Source organism: Anabrus simplex, chromosome 11 (genome assembly GCF_040414725.1).
Source record: "Anabrus simplex isolate iqAnaSimp1 chromosome 11, ASM4041472v1, whole genome shotgun sequence".
In the NCBI taxonomy this organism is placed as follows: Eukaryota; Metazoa; Arthropoda; class Insecta; order Orthoptera; family Tettigoniidae; genus Anabrus; species Anabrus simplex.
In genome coordinates this window covers 8,359,619-8,383,843 of record NC_090275.1, presented here as the reverse complement: position 1 = coordinate 8,383,843, position 24,225 = coordinate 8,359,619, and the positions used below count along the sequence as shown (strand labels likewise).

Here is a 24,225-nt window from a genome sequence, read left to right as displayed (position 1 = left end):
CTTCCCGTCGCGTCCGGCACCATGGCTAAATGGTTAGTGTGCTGGCCCTTGGTCACAGGGGTCCCGGGTTCGATTCCCGGCAGGGTCGGGAATTTTAACAATCATTGGTTAATTTCTCTCGCACGGAGGCTGGGTGTATGTGTCGTCTTCATCATCATTTCATCCTCATCATGCCGCGCAGGTCGCCAAAGGGAGTCAAATTGAAAGACCTGCACCTGGCGAGCCGAACATGTCCTCGGACACTTCCGGCACTAAAAGCCGTACGCTATTTCATTTCTTTACTAGCCTCAGACTGCAAAGGCTTTGTGAATGAAACGACCGCAGGCCTTTGAAATGTCGATGCATCACAAACAGCGAGGAGGTGTTAACCCTCCAGAAACTCAGGGAAGCGTATTTCAGTCACATCTTCAGCCTGATACAACTGATCATAGAAGGTATGTGTGCATATGGATATGAACCTCGGACAATGGTTCAATATCACGATATAACAAGTCTGTTAGGGAATATCTTACTCCGTATTGGTCACCCTCTGCGAAAAGACGGCACCAGAAGGAAGTAGCATTCTGTCAGTCTGTCTGTATTATTATTATTATTATTATTATTTATTATTATTATTATTATTATTCTACAAGTGCGTTTCAGTGTGACATTTTCTTGACATATTGATGGTAAAAATCTGATTCTACTGTTATCATATAACTACCAGTGTGAAGGTGATCAGGTTTGTCGCCCCCTGGAGACAAGATATTGGATGTGCGACCCGCAGGGGTAACACATCTGTCACCTAACATCGTCAGTAAGGGGCTGTGAATTGAATCCGAGAAGGCCTTGATAGCGCCATCGCCCCATCCCACTCCCTCTCTCCATTAAAGTAGAGGTGCGGAAGTAAATTGCTGCGGAGGTTCGCTGTCCTTCGCAATGAATGTTGGGAGACGCGGAGCTCGCACCGACCAGCTCAAGTTGACAAAGTTCCCGTGTTTGATCAGAATATGGAGCTCATCACTCCAGTGAACGCCATTTGCATCCTGGCATGGTCAAACTCTGATACTGTAGTTTCGTAATAAGACGTGAAACAACGAATTACAGGCAGGTATTCCGCGCGCTACGTGACGGTCGCTTCACGTCATAATTTCCAGGTCTTCTATCCCCAGATCTCCGAGCAAAGAGTTAAAAACAAATAAACGGAATACGGTCTCGACGGCATGTACCACTGGTGGTATATCATTTGCTCATATGAGAAGACTATTAGCCAGTCTCCAAGAAAGCTGGCAAGAAGAAGAAATGATCTCTTCCTAAACCTAACCTGAAGGCTTCGTCTAAGGCTAAGAAGGCCCCCAAGGGACCCACCAAGTAACCCAAAGCACCGAAACTCAAAAAAGCTCAACGGCTTAAGTCTCCTTAAAAAAGCTTCTATGTTTCACATCGTTCTCAGACGCACTTATGTTCTACCGATGGTACACGTAATCATGTTGATTCGTACCTCTCTGCCGTCTGAAAAGCTGGTGGAAAGAGGAAATAACTTACGAACTGCTTGTGCAAATCCCCAAAGTATTCGTTACAAGTCCAGTCATTTCTCTAAATTAATTATTTCCAAATTTATGACATATCATAATTGTTGAAACATGGTTATTTCACAAGATGAGAAGTATTGTAAAATTAAAGTATTTAATAATACTGTTGAAAATATTGTTATTAAACCGCTAGAAGTCATGGATTCAGACAAATTCGTCTTGGGTGTATTTATACTGTATATTAAAATAAAAAACAGAATTGATACAGTATTGTGATATTTTAATTAATATAGGTGTTGTGTTGGATTTGTTGAGAGACTTTCTTACAGACAGGGAACAGTTTGCCACTTGCACAAATGCTAACAATAAATCTCAGTCGGCTTCCCACAGGTTTCTGTGGTAGGGCTACAACTTTTCCTTATTTTAATTAACAATATGGGTAACCTACATTTTAGGGGGTAGATTATCAGTTTTTGCTGATGACATCAATATATTCCATATCGGTACCGGTGATACCATTCACAAACTTCAACAAAACATCCAGAGTGATTCGAATTTAATTGCAACATATATGTGAAACTATCAATTTACAATTAATCTCACAAAAACCAATTTCATTTTATTTCATGAACATAAAATGATTTACTGTTTAGATTTACAATTTACATTTTTTGGACTATTAATACCTAGAGTAAAAGCTACTGAATGTTTTGGGCTAATTATAGGTGAATCACTGACATAGAAGGCTGCGTCAATAAAAGCTCCTCTTAAACCTCACCTTAGAGTAGCTCATTTAAGATCATGGCCATGGCATCAGGAACAGTTGACCCTTGCGCACTTTTCCGATGAGATCACCACCAGCTGGCACCCGTACAGCATTAGCATTAGAATCTGAAGACTATATGATCCGGTGAGAGATCCTGGAGAGCTTTCAATACTAACGGGTTTCCGCCATGTTTTGGGGTAGGATCCTGTTTGGGCGCCGTGCGCCTCTAATTCGTATCCAAGGTAACAGACCTGTCTGGTATAGGACTTGCTGCCAGTGTGGCAAGATCTTAACTGGCATTACACTAGTGGGTGCTGGTGTTCGTCCCTACCGAGCCTTGAGACTCATGGCCGGCACATTCTGCGGACATGAACTGTGTTGAACTTGCACGGTGAACTGAGAAGAACATTGCCCACCGTACTAATCCAGCAAGTGATATCCATGGGTGGAATAATCTGTCACAAAACGAGTTCGAATCTTTGGTGTTGAGTATTCAAGCATGCCTCAGGGCCCGAGACGACTTTTGCTATATAATGAATGACAGTTTCTTCCTACGTTACAAACTATATGCATTTCTTACGTTCCTGTTGCTTTTGCATAGTACGATGTTTTTGAGAGATGATAAGTGTGTATGTCCAGCCCTTGTCGCCTTTCTGTACGGGCTCGAGTATGAAGGGAGGTGAAACTTTTTAGGGATTTTTTACGACCGGATGCCCTTCTTGACGTGAGCCTCATCAGAGGAGTTAGTAAAATGCAATTAATGACGTGATATTTGATAGTAGAAAGGGAGAGGGTGAAACGCAGTGTCGCCACTTAGCCTACTACTATTGAATAGCTCCAAGAGGTCTGCTCAAGGCTTAATGTCCCTATCCTAAGGACGAATCACCATCAGTAGCGTCATATGCCCTCACTCCACATGAGCACTGCAGGCTTTTGGCACGCAATCTGATGATCTGTGATGCACTGCCGGCCAACATTCTGATGGTGAACATGTTTTCGACCAACGGGACTCAAATTAATACCTTAACGATCACGGCCACCAGCCCGGCGGGAATCGAACCCTGGTCTCCCACATGACAGTCCGGAATATTAACCACGCTGTGCTACCGATAATTTTGACTGAGTAAGTACACACAGCAAAGTAAAATCTGCACTAAACCAAGTTATACAAAACTTTCTTGAGCACTGTATTTTGCTTAAACGTTTGAAAATAGTGATAAAGAATCAAAAATGTTGCAGACTCTACACGATCTTTTACAACACGCGATTGGCAGTATTGAAGACATCCGGAATTCTATTTTATCTCACTTCGTTAAGTAAGAATTGAGATTTTTTTTACAACGGCGAGCTTCGGTAACGTGTAAATATTGTTCAGTCGCGGTAGTGGTCGTTATCGCGATGATGTTTGAGACATGGTCATTACCTCCGGATGATGTGAATGACAAAATAAGAAAAAGCTTGAACGATCACTTGAAAAACGAACGGAGTCATGAATGCACTAGTACCGCCGAGCATGAAGAAAACGAAATGTGTTCTAAGCCCCTGAAACATAACAGTATTACACTGACTGACTATTGCTGTTTTCTCATGACCGATACACAACAGCTAGTCGTAACTTGTCAGTTTTTCTCTGACTGATTTCACCTTCTCGTTCTTATTATCTGGTTTTAAACATCTAACACTAAGTTTGTGAATGTTTCAGTTTACTGTGAATGAATTTCCACCCCCATTTCATGCAGATGTTTACTAAATTTACTGTATAACTTCACATCAGGTGGTGCACAGTAAATAATTTTTCTTTTTTCTTGTTGTTTCAGTGTTGGGAGAACTGCGAGCTGCTGCAGTCTAACTTTCCAGTTTGGGGCGCCATGTGCTCCGAGAAGAGCATTTGTGTAAGTTCTGACTCCTACTTGTTTTACGGTTCTTGTTCCAGTGATTTGTCTGCGAGACTGCAATCAAGTCCCAAACAACACAAAACATCTTTCTCATGGTCGAGATAAGGCGTTCGGCTACTTGTGTATCCTATGCTACTATAGAAATGATTGTTTCCAACCTTTTTTTTAACGTTCTACCAACAAATGATGATTTCCACACCAAGTTAAACGAAAATATTTTATAGAAGTATTTCTTCGTCAAAAAGTAGAAAGTGTAACTCTTTGTGTTCGGTTGGTAGAAGGATTTCCCTGTCGGTATATGGTATGTACGAAAAACAGCGTTTAGTATTCTATGTGGCGGTGTAAAGGGTTTCGCGCGAATTAACATAAGGATAGGAGCCAACTCTCTAATTCACAGTTTCCATATCGATGACATATTTCGTTCTGTAAGAATATACTCAGATTCTTTCAAATCAATTATTTTAATTACAAAGCGCACAACGGGCATATTGCATGCACTTGAAGTCACCTGTATTGAACTTGCTCTCTACGCAGTGATACTAACTTATAACATGGTTTTCCGCACCTCTCGCACAGGCAAGCTAGGGTTTGTTCATGAAATGTCTTGTTTGAGCGCACTTTGAGGGAAATCCATGAACTGCAAAGCGTGTGAGAGTAAGCCTTATTCCATAATTTGTGTGTGTCCACTCTTCGGAAGTAATGGCCTCCGAAGATGCTATTCTCTTCTTGTAACACCTGCAATAGAGTGTTGGTAGCATCATCTCAAACCTCACATCCTCTACACAGAAGGGTTCTCTAGCCATCTCATACACCATTTGTGAACGTACGAGTGTATACTTTGAAATATTTCTGTGGACACATTGCTGGAAAGTATTTTCTCTTGTCTCTAGATTGTAAAACACAGGAGAAATATACCTCGTATGCATTATATCTTGGGAACTTCGGCGAACATTCTTTCAAAATTGAGAAGGACTCCAATTGTTCTTTTTACCCATTCTAACATTTTCTTCTCCTTTTTGTGGCAAAATCTATAATTGCTCTTTGACAATGGCCTTATACTGATACCTTAGCTCTGCATACTCTAATACAGCGTAATTTATTCCGGTTTGTCCGTCTCTGTGTGAAGATGTGATACATTCTTTCCTGTGATATTCGTTTATAAATATATTAGCTTCCATAATAATAATATTCTCTATCTGCACCGTAACTTTATTTATGTCGTCCATATATAATACTGAGCGAGTTGGCCATCCGGTTAGTGTCGAGTAGCTGTGAGCTTCAATTTGAGAAAGGTGGGTTCGAATCCCACCAGGCAAATGCTGGCGCTGCCACGGCCACTAATTTTCCTTTCCCATCCGCGCGCGCCGAAAACCTCCGATGTGTTGGGGCGACTTAACATTCCCGGTAATTTCTGTGTAACATTTTGTAATCAAACTTATCTCTTCAGTATGTCTAATTTATTAATACTGCACTGAAGAATATTGACCTTTTTTTCCTGATAGTAATGTTCGGCAGGGTTCTGCTTGAAGAAAGTGTCGATGGTGCTTCTACCCATTTGACAGCTTTGTACGTTGTCATCACTTTGACGGTGATCTTATGATTCCTTCAGGCTTAGTCAGTCTTGCAGTTTAGATCATCTCCTACTATTACAAGCTCGGAGAGCGGCAGTACTCATTGTCAGACTGTTTCTTACCTGAACATCTTGTAGTTCTGTTTGAAACTATATCATGCGGGGTTGTCAGCCCTAATATGCAGTCATTCCTGAGCTTGATAAAGAGCATATATCTTGTTTAGGGGCGACAGGTGTTGTGTTGTTGAGCAGAAATATGAACAGAGTAAAGTGTATGTGCCGACCACTCGACTGTGTGAAGAGTTTCTCTCAAAATTACAGCATCACAACCACTAAATGAGTCTATGGGTAAATTGCTTACTGCACTCTCTAAACTTTCTATATTTCTTGTCAGACACATAAGTGGTACGTCAGTTCCTTCGTTTGGATCCTCTCCCATCTCCAAGTCTGAGTCGGATTCCATTATCGTGTGAGCACCGAAAATTATAGTCTCATTCTATACCCTTTCGAACAGAACTCGGAACTGCAGACACGTCTTGGTGATGGCTGAACAGTATCCCAATCTTGAAAGCCGTATTAGTTCTCTTGGAGTCCAACTTTATACACACAGTTTCACTAATTCCATGTTCTCTTACGCAGGATATCTCTGTAGTCGACAGTGTAGCTTTCCTAGATTATAACCACGCTGTACGATTTCCTGCTCTCGCTGAGCAGGCCTCGTGTATAATATCTTCTATCTCACTACATATGCCCATATTTTAGGGCCGTATTCTACAATTTCTTCCTCTGTCTCTTGTGTTTGTATGGTGTGTTCTTCGGAATTTATGGTCTTTTCCTCATTGTTTCTTATTGCAGTGTTATTGCTCTACGGACCTACCGTGGATTTGTTCCTGGTAACAGAGACCTTGCGTATCTCTTTTCTCCTTTGAGGTGGTACAAAATCATTACTATTTACTGGTTTTATACCGGACAGTAATAACATTAGACGGAGTATTTTCATCACTTGCCTCTGGATTGTTCGGCGCTTTATATTTAATTACAGTCTAGTCTGATCAAATTCGTGTGTATTTCTTCTCTAATCTCATGTTCCAAGCTGATCTTCATGGACTCGGAAAATGCATGTGTAGGAAGTTCATTCATTTTTTCTCCTCTCTGTCAGGTGTTTTTCTTATTTTGGGTTTACGGGTTACGCAAAGCCAAATTAGCTTGCAGTTCTCTCTTTTTATCATGTCCTATTCGCCTTTAGTCACGTTAGTGCAGCCGTAGTGCTGCCGCTTGGCTTTTTACAGGTGTCACACCTACCATCTGCAACTTCCTTGGTTTCCGTCCTGGTTGATTAAAGTCGTCTCCCAACTTCGTCTTCTTAGGCAGTAAATATATCCACCGGGTCGTGATATTTGAGGTTATGCTGCACAATATCGCGCTCGTGTGGTGATAAAAGTTATTTTTAAATTCTTAAATTATTTAACTGCTAATATTCGTTACTGTGTAAAAATGATCGCTGATACACTACAATTAGTATGTTAATCTCACTAAATTTAATTTAATGATGCCCCATTGTTCGCCCACTTTTTCAAAAAGCCACCACAAATCATATGTTTAAAATATCAAAGATATTCTGGAACATATTCAAATCATGAACCTTGAACGGAGAATCATCCTGACTGTTCTCAGCAGAATAACACAAATCCTACGACATTTTGGTTACATTTTTTAAAGCGATAACTCAATTTGTAAATGATTAAAAGAAAATTACTTGTGAGTGAAATTATTCTTGTAGGGTTAAATATTTCAGCATCTGTTGTATGAATCGCATTATCAGTATTGTTGTTATACGTATTTGCACCTGGCAAACAAATTACAAACATCGAATTTTATTCAACGAAATGCCATTTGGAATGTATGGTGTTAGTGGTGATAGTAGTGGTAGTACGGTGGCGGTGGTAGTACTTGCTGACTAATGGTGGTGGTTGTAGTGATTGTAGTGTCTCTTCAGTAGTTTTGAGTTGCATCTTCTCACTTGGAATCACCACTTGCACTGTATATCCCGAATAGCTTTCTGGAGAAATTCACGTTAGTAATTGTATTTTCTGATAAGTTTCCTTGGAAATCATTGGAAAAGAATATAGTAAATATATTTTCCAAATTAATGGAAAGATCTGTCCTTGTATCTATCTACTGATTTGGTTTTCAATTAACCTACAAACTCAAAATTTTGTAATGAAGTTTATTCTAAAATAATTGAATTTTTGCATTTCAAACTTACAGATTTAACATTTTGCAATGATGTTAATTCGAAATAATTGTTTTTTCATAATGTTCTTTTTATCAGACAAGAAGTGATTAGGACCAAAACGAAAGGGAAGATGGTATCGCGGATAAGAGACTAATGTTGTCTTCTATGTGCAAGGTACTACTTTATATTTATGACTTGGCCAATTTTCTGTCACTATCATGACTTTGTGAACGACTTCAAAATTCTTGGTAATGATGTAAGAGGAGAACAGTAAGTGAAATCTGCAAACATGTCGAAAACTGAGCAATGTGTACGTTGCTGTTCACGAAGTTAAGGCGATAGAAATATTTAGTTTGCGTATATTTCGTTGTTTCTAAAACCATTGCCCTTCGTCGCGGACCTGAAACTAAAATAATACAGCCATAAACATATGCTTGCAAGGAATATTAGCTAACAAGAAATATATATCCCCCCCACCCAAAATTAATATTTTTTACTTCTAGACAATTACACATATTTATCTAACATTTAGATTTCTTTGCAGGATATTTAAAAATCAGCGGAGGTTTGTACTCAACACGGCAATTAATCACATAGTGACGTTGGCAGTGCACTGAATGAGGTTTCTAAAGTACTTCAAATATTTGGGAATACTCCGCTGTTTGTTTCACAAACTAATCATGTCACTGGACTCTGTTATTTTATTTGTGTGTTATTTGTTTATAGGCCTATGTGTACAGTTATATTCAGTTCCAAGAATATGTTATTTAGCTGATTACATTATTCATTTTGGACCTCCTTGTATGGAATTTTTGTGAATGTTAGGGAAATCAATATAGATGTTCAGTAATCAAGTGAATGCAACTAAATCGACAATCGTGTTCTTCAATTTTAAAAGTAATGAATGATGTAGTTTTGTGTGTGTTTGTGTAAACATCAGTATTTGTCACTTTTGAAATTCTTTCCAGGAAGTCAAAACTTTATCTGTCAGATATATTTTCGTATTTCACTCTATTTTTTCTTCAATTTTCAGGTAACATTATGTAGTCGTCTGTCGGTAAATACAGGAAAATGATTTTTCATGTTGTGGACTCGGATGTCCATTTATGTGATTTAGAATAGAATTTTTTGACTTACGTTTGTAAATGAAGAACTTTTTGTGTGAATTTTGAATTGTATAAAACTTTATCACATTGTAAAAGTCTCGTGTATTTTTGACATAACGTTGCATGCGTCGGGAAAAAGTCATCTGTTAATGATTTGTGTTTCTTGTAGTGGGTAAATGTTACATTGTCTTGAATTCTCTATTTATTTTCCAGTTCTTTAACTACTTGATTTTAAAGTAATGTATTGCATGGGAATGTGAACGTGTCGAAAATAATTGCTACTAACACAAAATATGGTTGTTGTGCAAGACGTCGTCTATTATTTCAACTGCCTTATTTTAAGTGTGTTAAGTTTTGCAAAAGGTTTCCATGTGTTCTGAGCTACAAGTTCTGTATTAGTAAATTTTCGCTGTATAACAACCACTTCTGTGTCCATTTGTTTCTCTTCTCTCACACACTCTCTGAATATTCTGGGGAGTGTACTATAAATTATTTTGTTCAGAACATTCCCAAGACCAAACTACCCGCGATTTGTAAAAATCTTCAACTAGATTGTAGATAAAGCGTTGTTTCTGAAGTTAGGAACTCTCATGTGATCCTAAGAAAGGACTGAGTATGCCAGAAATTTATTCGTCAACATGGGGACTCTCTTTACTAGTCCGCTGTTATATTTTCCCTGTGTGGTTTCGTCAGCTGGACGCTGAATGATGTTGCGTTGCCTCCGTAGAGGTCTGGTACAGGTCTTTATAGAAGATGCCTATGGATGGCCTGCGTGTCTGTGTATGAGATGATGATGATGTAGTGAGACGGTGAAGGCCGGTGTCAGCACATAGCCTACTTCTGTGGAATAACACCAACGGATTTATTTAAGGTTTTACGTCCCCATCTGACGGACAAATTACCATCAAGAGCGCTTGCTCCATATGGACACGGTCACGCAATCAAGTGATTAGAAATTGTATACCACCATCTCTCCAACCTGACGGCCCACATTGTGATTTCTTCCAACTGGACTTGAACCGGCTAACCAGTCTATCAGTCCTTAACGACCGTGTCCACGTAGCGAGCAACTTACTAGATGTATCCTCGACAGAAGAGAATAGCTCTTAGACCGATGTTTAGAAGTAGAGACCGTCTAACGGCTATCAGATAGAGGACACATCATGGGAGGTGAAATCATCGTCGAGAGGAAGACATTCCTGGCTTAACCATTCCCTGCCTTGGTCAACATTTGGGGATATTTCTTGCTGCAGAAATATTGAAGCAATCCTCAGGTTGTCCAGAACTTTCAAGTCTGTACATGCAGTGTTTGTGAAAGTTAGCAGTGGAGTGTTAACTTGTAATAAGAGCTCGGGTAATTCTAGGATATTATTTTGTTCCTTCTAATCTAATAGCATTCTGTTTTCGCAGTTTATTTCTTATTGTAATTCGGGATTGGCAGGGGTTACCTCAAGATCAGTCTCCATTTGGGCTCATAATACGTAGATAATAGTTATTCGAAATGTCTGATTGGTGTTATGAAACCTAATAAACAGTTCAAATTACAATAAATTGTTTGGCAGTTAATGGGTTGAGGATTTCCATCGTTGATACGGAGAACCTTTCTTCCGTAACCTTCACAGCCACTGTTCAGCGGATTGTCATCGGTTCGATCGTCCACCTCCAGACTGAGACGGCTTGAAGAAGAAGAAGAAGAAGAAGAAGAAGAAGAAGAAGAAGAAGAAGAACACCTCACCGAGACCTTGGCTCAAATAGTTGGAGTGGCTACGGACCACCCATAAACACCACTGAAAGTCAAATTAAAGTGCTTGACAGTCTCCATTCCCAGTCGATATTTTGGGCACAATATTTAGTGTATAAGCGCTGAAGATTGTGTCTGTCACCCAGCGAGGAAAATCTGCGTGTTTGGACGTAATGAAGCAGCAAATGATGTGAAATGAGGCTCTTTGAGCAATGCGTGCTGTTAACAGTATGTACATGAGAGGAGGTGGGGGCTAATAAGATACACGACTTGAAATATGATGACCCGCCTCTTCGTCCTGCCCCTTATTAAGCGCTCAGCCGTAACTCCGCCTGCTGTCCACCTCCGACACTCGGATTTATTACCACCCGCGTGGTGTGTGTCTGACCAGGACATTCCGCTACGCAACTTATGCAGTCTCCTAAAAGATATACAGTTCCACAAACAGAAATCACTCCTGTTAATTCAGAGTTACTGGAGGATTGCTCGCGAATTACCTATCAATTTGCGCTTTATAATAGGTCAGCAAAGAAAGTTGTAAAATTTTTTTTTTGCTAGTGGCTTTACGTCGCACCGATACACATAGATCTTATGGCGACGATGGGATAGGAAAGGCCTAGGAGTTGGAAGGAAGCGGCCGTGGCCTTAATTAAGGTACAGTCCCAGCATTTTCCTGGTGTGAAAATGGGAAACCACGAAAAACCATCTTCAGGGCTACCGACAGTGGGATTCGAACCCACTCTCTCCCGGATGCAAGATCACAGCCGCGTGCCCCTAACCGCACGGCCAACTCGCCCGGTGAAAGTTGTAATTACCTTGGACGAGTGATTAACTTAAACAATATAAAGTGACTCGTTACCCGACAACAAAACAAACTTTAGGCATAATAATAATAATAATAATAATAATAATAATAATAATAATAATAATAAACAGGAGGAATGGTTGAATTGATGAGGAAGACAAGGGTACAGTTCCATGGACACATGTTAACGATGAATAGTAACAGAATGACCAAGAGGAACTTTGAATTCTTCAGAAAGAGGAAGACAGGTTTCGAGAAGTGACTAAGACGAGGGTTACGGAAGATGAAATACGTAACGGACAGACTATAGACAACTCGTCAAAACGCTCAGCGTTTTCCAGGAGACCGAGGAAACACTAGTGAGGAAAGGGAGATCCTATACAGACGAAGGAAGTAGGAGGAGTGATGGAAAGATACTGGCAGAGAATAAAGGCAGAAAGGGCTAAAAATAATGCGAAACTTGTCAAAGGCCGAAACGAAAGAAAAGTCAGAGATTGATGTATCTTTGCCGAACACATAAAGAAAAGAACGTTCATAACTAAATAAGTATAAATTCCAGTTTTCAAACGTTTATATTTGGTCAGATTTCACCGTAGCCAACGAGCTAAGCTGACCTTTTTTCACGAATTTAGCTTTTTATTTCAAATCCCATCAGTGGCAAATATAGTTGTGATAGTAACGAGTTAGCGATTGCATTTCGAATTAGTTTGCGAAAACTGTTCACAGATGCGGCCCATGTTGCATAAAAGCTCTGTGTTGTAAACTTTTGGAATGATGTTGTTTTGGGTGTCGGATAATTTCTTCACCGCGTCAAAACAGTAACTCTATCTGTTTCCGACCTATGCTCATTTAATATTTGCTGCAAAAACCTCAGTGTTTACAATGTGGCGTGCCTCAGTCTCATCCTTAGCTTTGATAACCTGAAGGTGACTCACGTGTGAGCAGTGTTAATAATGCTAGCCCTGTTATGAATACCGTGATAGGGTCGGTTAGCGGGCGTGGCAGGCTGATATGGCTCAGTGAGGAAAGCAACGGGAAACTACATCAACCCTTCGTGTCCCTAGTATGAGCCTCAGTGTCGCCTAGGCCATCCATGACAGCTGATGAGTCTCCTCTCATCTCTAGAACTTGAGTATTTAGTTTTGTTACCCTCAGTATAAAGACGTTATTTGGTAAGCGACAAGAGCTTATAAAATTTCACAATGTAGTTTCCACACTACAGTACCAACATATACAAAAAAGAAAATCTTAATGTACAGGATGCGGGTAGTCTGACGGTAGTGAATACATGAAAATGAAAACCTACAACCTGTTTTCCAGTCATTGACCGGGTCAGGGATGTAATGAATGAAGCAGATGTAGGCTATTAATACGATGGGTCGCCGCTCCCAAAGTTATTTAGTAATGACTGATAGATGCTATGAAATGATAGTTGAGACTGTTGCTGGAATGAAAGATGACAGGGAAAACCGGAGTAACCGGAGAAAAATCTGTCCCGCCTCCGCCTTGTCCAGCACAAATCTCATATGGAGTGACCGGGATTTGAACCACGGTATCCAGTGGTGAGAGGCCGACGCGCTGCCATCTGAGCCACGGAGGCTCTTCTGACTGTAGTATCAATGAAAAAATTGATGATGGTGGTGATTTGTTCTTCAAAGAGGCTTAATATCTAGGTTATTGGCCTAAATATAAATGTTGGAAGCCGATGCTATTATCTCTTTTGCTGCTGTATTTCCGGGTTTCGAACATTACATTATAGTCATTAGACCACGATGCTGTTGTGTCCTTCATGAAGATAATGCTGTGTTCTCAACATTCCTTAGCTCTGTTTTCTTGCTGCGGTAATTCCTGGCGTGCCGGTAATCTATCTTCCAGGCATTCCTACCAGCTCTGACTGTTCAAGTATTCTTCCACGTTGTTTATGAACATCTTTATGTACACACTCCTATTGTGTGGTGACTACTTCTTGCCCAATTATCGTAACGGTGAATATTAAGAAGAAAGAACGCGAAATCAAAGTCCAAAATTCGCAGATAAACTCAGACAAAAATTCTAACAATACACACTTTCACCAACTCAATCAAAAGAATGAATCCTGACGGACTGTCTAATTGTATGAAAACATGAGTAAAAGCGGAAACAGACTCTGTGGAAAGGAAAACGGCCTTAAGTTGACAAAGTGAATTTTCAAGAGCGAAGTACCAAATGGACAGTCCGAAGAAAACAACTCGGACCATACAGAGAAAAGAAGCCCACGAAGAAAAATGGCCACAAAGTGATGCAAGGAAACGGCTTTGTGTAGTCCCAAATGGGCTTATTCGTAAGTACTGTTAGTTTAACAGTCTCTGTGCAGGCACGCATGAAATAGGCACATTGATCGCATCTACTCACCCGTGCAAATTAATTTTCTGACCACTTATTGGACTGGTACGGAAATTCTGTGAGTGATGCCAAGCTCTTCTCAACAACAAATTAAATCATCTGACAGAAAACCGCAGAGAGGTGGTGATTGCTGTTTTAAGAGGATGTACAATTGTGCTCTGTTATCAGACCGAAAAAGGCGATATTCGGAAAAGAAAGGGGTGTGAAATTGAGACTCCCCAGGCCTTGTCAACATAACGACATCGGGATCGTAAGAGAAGAGACGGTCTGACGCTCCCAAGATGAAAATCTCTGGAACCCGTATTAGTCGCCTCTTACAACAGCCAGGATATACCGCGAATGCATTTTACGACCCCCACCTACAGGAAGCATCGCTGAGAGAAGGTATACAACTGCAGTATAGGCACCGATAAAACATGTATGGTGCTGCAGGCTACATTTCACTATCAGTATAGGCCGACTCACTCTGAGAGGCGGGATGTCAGCTCCATTGCAACCCCCTGAACGAATGTACTGCAATAGTGAAGCAAGAAGCCAGGAAGCTGTTGTGAGAACCTTGACTATCTTGTGTAATTAAACTTCCAGTGCAAATCTTTTGGTGGCGGAAGACTCTGGCAATGAATTGCTTGACAGCTTGAAGAATTGTCCCTCCCCCACTCTTCTCTTTTCTTTCTTCTTCCTCGCTTTCTTTTTCTAGCTTCAATTTAGCGAGCCGGCACTTTTCTCATTTCATTTCACAATCTATCTTACTCCCGCCTCCCTAACCTCTTCCTACTTCGTGTGAGAATGTGCAGTCTCCTTCGTCCAACTTTCTTCCCTTCTATGCAGAACAGTAAAAAAGTTCTCCATATTTTTCCTCTACAATTTTCTGTTCATCTTAATTTCTTCTTATATACTTCCTTCTTCCAACCCCTGCATAAGAACGAAGGAGGAAGTAGGGGGTATGTTTTCTTAGGGGTTCATCCTCTCCTTTTAAATTAGTTTCCTCCTCGCTTAAAGTGTCCGTGATGAACCAGGTTTGAATTCTAAATTAATTGATCAGTATTACTTAATGACTTTTTACTTCCCAGAAAAGAAGTTTTTTCCTATTTCTTTACGAGTCGGGCGGAGACTTTATTAGTAATTGCAGGGGAAGGGGAGAAAAGAATAAAGGGTAAAACTAAAGGGAAATTTTTGTTGAAGATGCCTCACAAGTAAAAGTTTCAAAATGAAGTTAGTTTCGTATTTCGTCGGAATAAGTTTTAAAAATAAAGTCTTGAGAACAATTTTCTTGGTTCGTTGAAATTCATATTTTTAATCTCTGAAGAATGGTAATGTTCTAGAACGAGTTGATTGTTTTTAAAAGAGCCAAGGGGTGTGTATACTTCAGATGTGTAGGAAAGTAAGCTGCAAAATCGCTATTTTGTGCTTTTTGCTGGCCATATTTAACGTCGCAGCGACACAGACAAGTCTTACGGCGACGATGGGATAGGATTAGCAGGGAAGCGATTACACCGGTCTCAATTAAGGTACAGCCCCATCATTTGCCTGATCTGAAAATTGGAACGCATGGAAAACTATATTTAGGGCTGCCGACAGTAGGATTCGAACTCACTATCTCCCGAATGCAAGCTGATAGTCACGTGACCCAAACCATGCAGCCACTTGCTCGGAGATCAAGTTCTTGAAGCCTACAAATAACGTGGACTAGTAACATGTGTAGCACTGCGTCCACTCACACAAAGATATCGGTGACATTGTAACAGAAGACGCGAGTTGCTTCTTCTTCTTCTTCTTCTTCTTCTTCTTCTTGGCGTTTTCACAATGTCTTAGGGTCTCCACTTCATGTAACCTTGACCCAGTGTTACGGCTGGATGCTTAGTGGCGTATTTAATATTTCTGCACTTCTAAGCACAATTTTACCATGACCCCCCACCCCAAGAATAATAGTCAAGTACCCAAAATAACTAGAGAATATGGTACCCCGTACACATAATATTTAAAATTACTCAAAACCCAAGTATTCACAACCTGATAACTTAGAGATGAAAATCTCACCCGTAATAGTTTTCGACTTTAGCCACCAATCAGACAGCGGCTTGTCACAGCCGCTCCCCTTTAGCGATTGTGCCAGTAGCGATATCTTCAAAATCAAAACGGTCACGTTTCTTGGCTGTATAATATCACATAGGTTTTGTGTTGTTCTAAGAATAGATAGCTGAAGATCAAACAAATAACTTCTGCATCGTCGCCGTAAGACCTATCTGTGTCGGTGCGACGTAAAGCCCCTAGCAAAAAAAAAAAAAACTTCTGCAACTTCCAAAAAATTAAAATGATATTTACGAGAACATATCCTCTCGAAAACATCACCAGACACGAACAAGTCTTAATCTCCCGACTAAGATCACCCACAACTATCTCCTAGAAAAGAAACAACCTCCCACCTGCAGTAAATGTAACTGCTCCCTCACTGTCAAGCATATATTCTCAGAATGTCAACTGTATGACAATTGGAGCCAACACCACAACATGCCTAAGGAAATGGAAGTGACACTGGCTTCTCCAGCACTGAGTCATCAACTTCAAGGACACTGGCTTGCACTCCAAAATCTAATTACAATATTATTATTATTCTGTAATCATATGTAAGAGTCGCGATAAGTTAAAGCGACTATAAACAACCCTAATAAGAAAATTAACTTCTAAATTCAAAGCAAACAAAACGTACTTTTCTAGTAATTATCAAATACGTAGTATTAGTCAAAGTTCGCCGTCCCAAGCACGAATCTAGTGGACCTATTATTTACATCCGCCTCTGCGAATGCCCTTCCTGACTCCAACCCTGTGTGGAGGGATGCATTTATTATCGAGTTTCTGTAGTGGTTGGTAGTGTGGTGTTTTGTATGTATATGGCAATTGTATTAAGACAAACACACACGCACTTAAAATCCCCGACTCCAGGAATCGAACCCATAACGCTGTCCATTCAGCCAAGGAACCGGATTGCAGGAATTAGCCATACATCCGGGTGTTGACGGTGTTCAGGATTGTACAACATGCCTTGTAGCTGCACAAGGTTCAAGTTCATTTTGTCTCTGATAAAACTGTTTCTATTTACTTTTAGACTGCCCCTTGCCCAGGACTCGGACTATTGATAAGCACATTCCAGTGGTCTTCAAATACATAAGTTATAATGGATGAACATTGCTGCTGCTTTGTCGGAAAGTGAAACACCGTTGCTGTGACCAATTTTATAAGGATATCCGAATGTCGTATTCAACAAACTAATCTTTCAGTAACACTGTCTATCATTGGACAACTCTCGTATAACAGGCTATAGGAACCTTAAGCCATTCTTTATACCATGTCTCTATTAGTAGGGTTCATAAAGGTGTTGGCTACTAATCTTGGAGCCAGTATCTGCCGCTAAAATCTCGTCACGTTGTACATTGCCAAAAATACTACTACTTTGGACACTTGCTTCAGTCATTGACAAGCAAAACCTCCGACAAAAGAAAAAGAGAACTCGCTGAAACTAGTTCAAAGACGTCGGTACAGTGATATTCGAACTTAACTTCAAGTGATAAATTAGTAGTGGATGTAAGAGGACAAATTTCACTATTTGTGGCGAAATAATATCATTATTTGAAAAATGTGGCGTTGGCACAACACTAAAGGAAAGTCATGGGCTGTTTTAATATCTTTCACGCAACACATTTATAGTAGGACCTTAATAAGGGGTGTAAAATCTTCGAATGTTGAAAAAAAAATCCCCACTTGTTAAAAATGTCTAGACGTTTGGCAATGTTTGACAATACCGATGCTAGAACTTCCTTCATTTTCCGTTTGATCTTGAATCTTTTATTTCTTGACATATTTATTAGAGATGAATCTTTTTTCGGCGGTAATGATCCTAATAATGACTTTCAAATATCACCAGGTGTGTTTTGGACACAGTAAATAGCGTATCTCATACATTTAATTAATGCTGTGGTGTTGAGTGCGTAACGCTGCTTGCTTCACACTAGCTGGACTCGTTTTAATGAATTTTGTGCTTTGTTCCGCGTGGCTTTGAGTATTTGCTTTCAAATATCGAGTCCGCCTTGATCCAGTGATATTGATGTTCTCTCACACGCAACATTTCGGGATTCCTTTCTACTTCTTGATTTCTCCGCGCATTAGTTTGTATGTTTATGGTTCGCTCTCATTCAGCGTTACGGCATTGAACATTACAAAGTATCGTCAACGCTCTTTCAGTACAATACAGAGGATTTGGTTAAGTTTCTTGTTTTGAAGTAATCCCTGTGTTATTTTTACTTGTGAAAGAATATAATCTGCTTATTTATATTTTATTCTTATGCTGCTTGGTTAAACCTTCCACGTGGAAGCTAAGCAAGCACTTCGCTATTCCCTGATTCTGGAGAGTTTCAGCTTCCACCATGCATTTCTACAGCATCGCACCACCTGCATTGTTGTGGTGTTAAGTTGCTTACGTCCCAAGCGAAAGTATGGGAGGAATATACACACTTTTTGTTGTGACGATTAACATGATTGGTTTAAATAATGAGCATAGAAACACGACGGATTATTTGGCAAAGTGTATCCGTCTGTCAAAACCTGAAGTCACAATCTGCGTCACAGTAAGATCTTACTCTACCGCACGCATTGAAGCATGTTTTGATTATTCTTGGCATGCTGCCTACCTCGCGGTTAAGTCCTTGTCACTCAGCAGCTCTCCGCAGTAGATACAGCCCTCCTAGTTTCCATTAGAAGTAGCAGTCATCAGCTTCTCTTGTTAACCGCAGGTAACCACTCTGAGAACAATCTTTAACATTTCTTTCACATGATAGCGGTTTTACGTGTGGACAATCTCCTCACGGGGAGGTCTTGGCGACACATCGGACGATCGAATGCTGTAATGAGGCACACTCAACAACTACAGATTGCGTTCCGTGCATATTGTACCCAAGGGTTCGTACCCTCTTCGGTTTTGTCCTGGGGTTGCATGTACTTTCACCTTCACCTAACAAGTGACGTTACATTGCATTCGGACGTCTCTTTTTTAATAAGACAACTGCCACAGCGGACATCCTTCACGAGCACCCAAAATGAATCTACGAAACTTTTTTGTAGTGTGTATTGTTAGAGAAATAACATTGGATTGCAAGTAGACTGGTGGTGCTCGGCATGCTTGGTGTTCTGTTGTTTCACGTACTTGTAGGTTGAAGACTCCCTCAGTGTCGGGATGTTTTAACTTGTTTGTTGCATGCTGTAGTCTCAGATGGTATTTTCTTACCAAATACTGTACATCTTATCTGGGGACATTTTGTGTCGACTGGTGGTAGATCTTGACATGTTGTGATGTCCTCTGGTATGCTTGCAGCTCTCAGCCTGTTCTAGGTTTTGCCCACTGCACCGCTGGAGTTCTATAGAGGTGGTGTTTGTTATCTCTTCCAGTTCCCTGGTTGCCAGGAGGCGTGTAGGTTTCATCGAGACACGTTTGGCAAACAACTTCAGCAGAGCCAGCCGGTGATCCACACCCGGGGCGAAGAGGTGGTCCAAGTGACGGGAACGGCGGCGAGATGGCCACGTCCTCCAACCACCGACCCTACCAGACCTCTGGTGTACCTGGTCATGAAGCGACAGGCCGGCACCAACACGTGGAGACAGTTGGCACAGGTGAGTGTAATATGCTTTAACATGGCTCCACGAGCCGTGCGGTGAACCTGGTCAAAGAGCAGAATTTGTAATACTTGGAGATATAGGAGAGATGTAAACACATTCCTGTCGTCATTACCTCTGTTCAGGTGCTAGTATCCTGAAGATGGTTTTCCGTTGTTTCCCATTTTCACACCAGCAAATACTGGCACTGTACCTCGGTTTATTTATTTATTTAGATATTTATATTCGGAATCAGAAACAACATAGCGTCGATACACAGATCAATGCCACGGCCACTTCCGAGTTGTAGCCACAACCTGTCCGAGTGGCTGCGTCGACAGTGGAGCTGGTTAAAACCCGGCAGGGGTTGTAAAATGTCTGTATTAAGAGTGGCCATGCGCAGGCAGCCTGACTCTACCAGACGGCAAAGAAACGGAACTGAATTTTAAGTAATTTTGTCGGGTGAACACTAAATGTGGCGCCAGAGTCTTTTTACATGCTAGCATCGTACAATATGGAGTGTCGAACACGACTCTACAACTGATCCGCAGAGGTTGGGGTGCAATCAGTTTAAAAGCCTGGGTTCGATCTCCGCACTGTTGATTTGGACTGAAGCATATGACGCTGTTAATGATCATTCGTCCGTCGGATACGGATGTTAAGAGTTGATCAGACCCCTTGATGTTATTTGACAGAAGTAGGTTATGTGCCGACATGACATTTCACCCTGTCCCTACCTCGTCATAATGTCACAGCTAGACACGCAGGTTGCATATGAACATCACGTGCACCAGACGAGCCGAGCATTTGTTTGGAAGTCCCCGGCACCAAAAGGTATACGATAAATAATCAAGAAAATAAAACTTTAACATCCCATAAACTCCGGTAACTTGCTAGCGACGACAGACTAGGACTGGGAAGGAAGTTTCGAATCCACCATCTCCCGAATGTAAGCTCAACAGCTACACGCCTCGAACTAAGTAGTCAACTTCCTATGAGTCTTGAGCGTGGCACTAACTCGACGGGTCAGCTATTACGGGGATATCTGGACCGTCAAACTTAAATTGACTTTGAGTGACAGCATGTTCTTTTGTGCCTTATAATTAATTATATTGTAATTTTATATTAACTTTCAATACAACATTATTGTTATTATAGCAAGCTAATCAAGATTGAAGATAATTAGAAAGATAGTAATAATGATGTTATTGATGCATGGCACGTGAGACGACCCTCAGTAAGTGAACGGTCCGATCAATCCAAGGAGATAAACGCCAGTGCTCTTGCTAAATGAATTAATTCAGGACCGCGATCTCCAAGGCCGCTAAAACATCACATGTATCTGCGGATACCCTCGCTGAAAAATAAATACAGAATATCTGACTGAATTAACTGCGTGATCTGGACACGCCAAGTTTGCCTGCTAAGTGTTCAGCTTGGAGGCGGATACATCCTTAAGTGGCACCAAAAGTTGTTGGAAAAGGTCCAAGAACCAAAAGTGAGGCGAGCATGATGGGTGAGTGAAGTATTAACTGAGCCGCGAAATGCCCCAGCACCACTCATACAGGGGAAACAAAGTTTGTGACAGTTTTCTTGTTGTTCACTCTTGGGAAGCTGAAGTCTACTAGGATTCAACCAGACTTAACATGAAGGGATTAAACATATCTCGATATTATAAATTATCCTAATTATTCTGGTAAACCTCTCAATACCATGCCTTCTAACATGACCAGCTGTTCTGTTGAATGAACGGGCTCCTACCTGCCAGCCTGCACGTAGTTGGGGGATTTATTTACTAAGTGTTTTCTGAGACGAAATCTTAGAAATAATTCATTCGAAATACTTCCCTTAAAAGGCCTTTCCATGGTCTAAAATCGATTCATGAAGTGTCGGGTTTCACTACCAATTGCCCTTGGAAAAACTTTCATTGATGTTTTTTTCTCTATCTACAATCGTTCGAAAAATGCCAGAGGTCAAGGTCAGACGTTACTTGTTCTACCCTAGTTCCGTTTCTTGGTACGGAAACAGGGATGAGGTCGGATCCCAACCTCATTAAATGGGTAAGGAGGTGGAAGGACTCGGCATAATACGGACACACTGCATGGTAGTTTAACAACGTGTGACGCTGCCGATGGTGAGTAGTCAGGAAGGGCATCCTGTCTTAAAACTTGCTACGAAGATTCATCTCACTCTATACCCGACCCCGTCGAGAAACGGAACAAGGACTGGATAACATTTAACAATGTCGCTAAATGTATAGGAAATGTCATTAAATAATCTGCAACTGCTTCCTAGTTACGGCGGAAAGAACCCATAAAAAATATCGCTCCCATGTACAGTTTCATTTCATGTATTGAAAATGGAAATGTTTTCCAGTCATTGATCGGGTCAGGGATGTAATGAATGAATCAGATATAGGCTATTAGCACAATAGGGTGCCACTCCCAAAGTGATTTATTAATGACTGATAGATGCTATGAAATGAGAATGGAGAGTATTGCTGGAATGAAAGATGGCAGGGAAAACCGGAGCACCCGGAGGAAAACATGTCCCGCCTCCGCTTTGTCCAGCACAAATCTCACATGGAGTGACCGGGATTTGAACCACTGTATCCAGCGGTGAGAGGCCGACGCGCTGCTGTCTGAGCCATGGAGGCTTCATTTCATGCATTATTTATTTATTTATTTATTTATTTATTTATTTATTTATTTATTTATTTATTTATTTGCTGAAAATGAGTACGCCTATTTTTGTGTCTCTGTGTTTTGGTCCACAACTTTACTTTGGACCTTTGTTTAACCGTCCCTAAATACAGTAATAAAAAGTTCACGATATTTGGAGATTAACCACCAATGTTTAATCATGGCAACACTGCCGTCTTGACAGCTAGGGGCATTGACTCACGACTGGTAAACAAATCCAGTACACTAGTGCTGAAATGACGTCCAAACAAGCTTGTCATTGCGCCTTGCTTCTATGCATTGTGTACTCAAATGCCTTGTCATACGCTGTATGTGACAGAATCGCATCATAATAATCACTTTGAAGGAACGGACCATGAGGGAAGTTGGCATTGCCAGCGTTCTTCCCTGGGATCGAAGTGTTGACTTCAGATTGTGAAAAATGTTCCAAGACAGCCACTCAGTTGCAGATAGACATAGCGAGGGCCGTCCACAGTATATAGGTATATCTGCACGTAGTCACCGTACATGGAATACTACTACTCCGCGCTACGAGCTTCGAGACGCCACAGGAACTACTGCAAGTATCCAAATTATGCGCATGTTGGAGAATTGTATTCAGCACTTCGACATCGCAGGGTGGCTCGCGTTCGCATATCAGACTGTAGTCCTGTACGTTCTTCACTGATGAAGAGCGAATCGGTGACAATTGTCTGCGCAGGAGGAGAACGTTGCAATGAATCCCTGTCAGTAGAACGTCACCAGCACTATTCTCGGCAGGCCGCCCTACACTACTGGTTCGTATTCAAGGAAACATGGTCGCAGCAGTATAATCGTAATTTATTTTGCAGAAGCTGTAGGAGAAGGGTTTACTCCACAGATCGATAACACTCGTCCTCTTCGTAAATCAGCTGTGAATGAATACTTCGAGGGACGTGGGATCCGCAGTCTTCCCCGGGCATGGAACTGGAGCTTTCTTAAAAGAGCAACGATTCAGGTCCTAATAGATACTGCCATCGAGGAGTGGGACAGTTCCCTCAACGATCTGATACTGACCAAGCCTCGTCGCATTCAAGTGCTTCAGGGTCTGTGGAGGTCCAACACGCTTACTCTTCGTTGGAAACTGTTTTGAAGAGGTTACTTCATTTCTTTGGTTTTGTCACAAACCGAATGTTTTTCTTTCCATATTGCCGAACGAGGTGGTATTGGGGTTAGACTCGCGCAGCTGTGAGCTTGCATCCGGGAAATAGAGAGTTCGAACCCCACAGTCGGGAGCCCTGCAGATGGTTTTCCGTGGTTCCCCGTTTTCACACCGCGCAATTGATGGGACTGTACCTTAATTAAGGCCACGGCCGCTTCCTTCCCACTCCTAGCGCTCTCGCACCCTTCTGACACCGAAGACCTTCGATGTGTTAGTGCGTCTTTCGATACTGGGGCCCAAGATACTGACAAGTGCGCCTTTTCGTTGTATTTACTATTCTGGTATTATGATATCGGTTCCAGCAACATGTTTGACTCTTGTTGGTGACTGTAGGTAAAAGGAGACAATTCCCAGTTGTAAGATAACTGAAAATGTCTAAGACCGGAGTGACTGTGGAACCCCAAACTCGACATGGAACAGTTTACTCTTGTTCTCGACCGATTTCATTGCCAAGTATTCCCATTACATGTGGTGGAGGTGTGTGTTGTTATGTCTTGGCACAGACCAGAGCGAAAGTCGCTAAAGTCTCAGCCCCATTTAGCCTATGGCTGTGACGGTACTTACACTCAGAACACGGCTGGTGTGTCTGGAAAGTTGGTGCCGCAATGGCACTTTCTGACCCAGTGAGGAAAGCAACGGCAAACTTCCTCGCTCCTCAGCATGCCTTGTACGATTCATCGTGGAGGCCGCC

At 41.3% G+C, this 24,225-nt stretch overlaps 1 protein-coding gene across 1 annotated transcript in view; it reads left to right on the top strand.

Moving 5' to 3' along the window:
* Positions 1–24,225, top strand: part of LOC136883488 (uncharacterized) — a 597,790-nt gene that overhangs the window by 494,900 nt on the left and 78,665 nt on the right. Inside the window, exons 3-4 of the mRNA XM_067155833.2 lie at positions 4,095–4,169; positions 19,449–19,670. Of these exons, the coding sequence (XP_067011934.1) occupies positions 4,095–4,169; positions 19,449–19,670 (297 nt within the window). The remainder of the gene's footprint in view (positions 1–4,094; positions 4,170–19,448; positions 19,671–24,225) is intronic.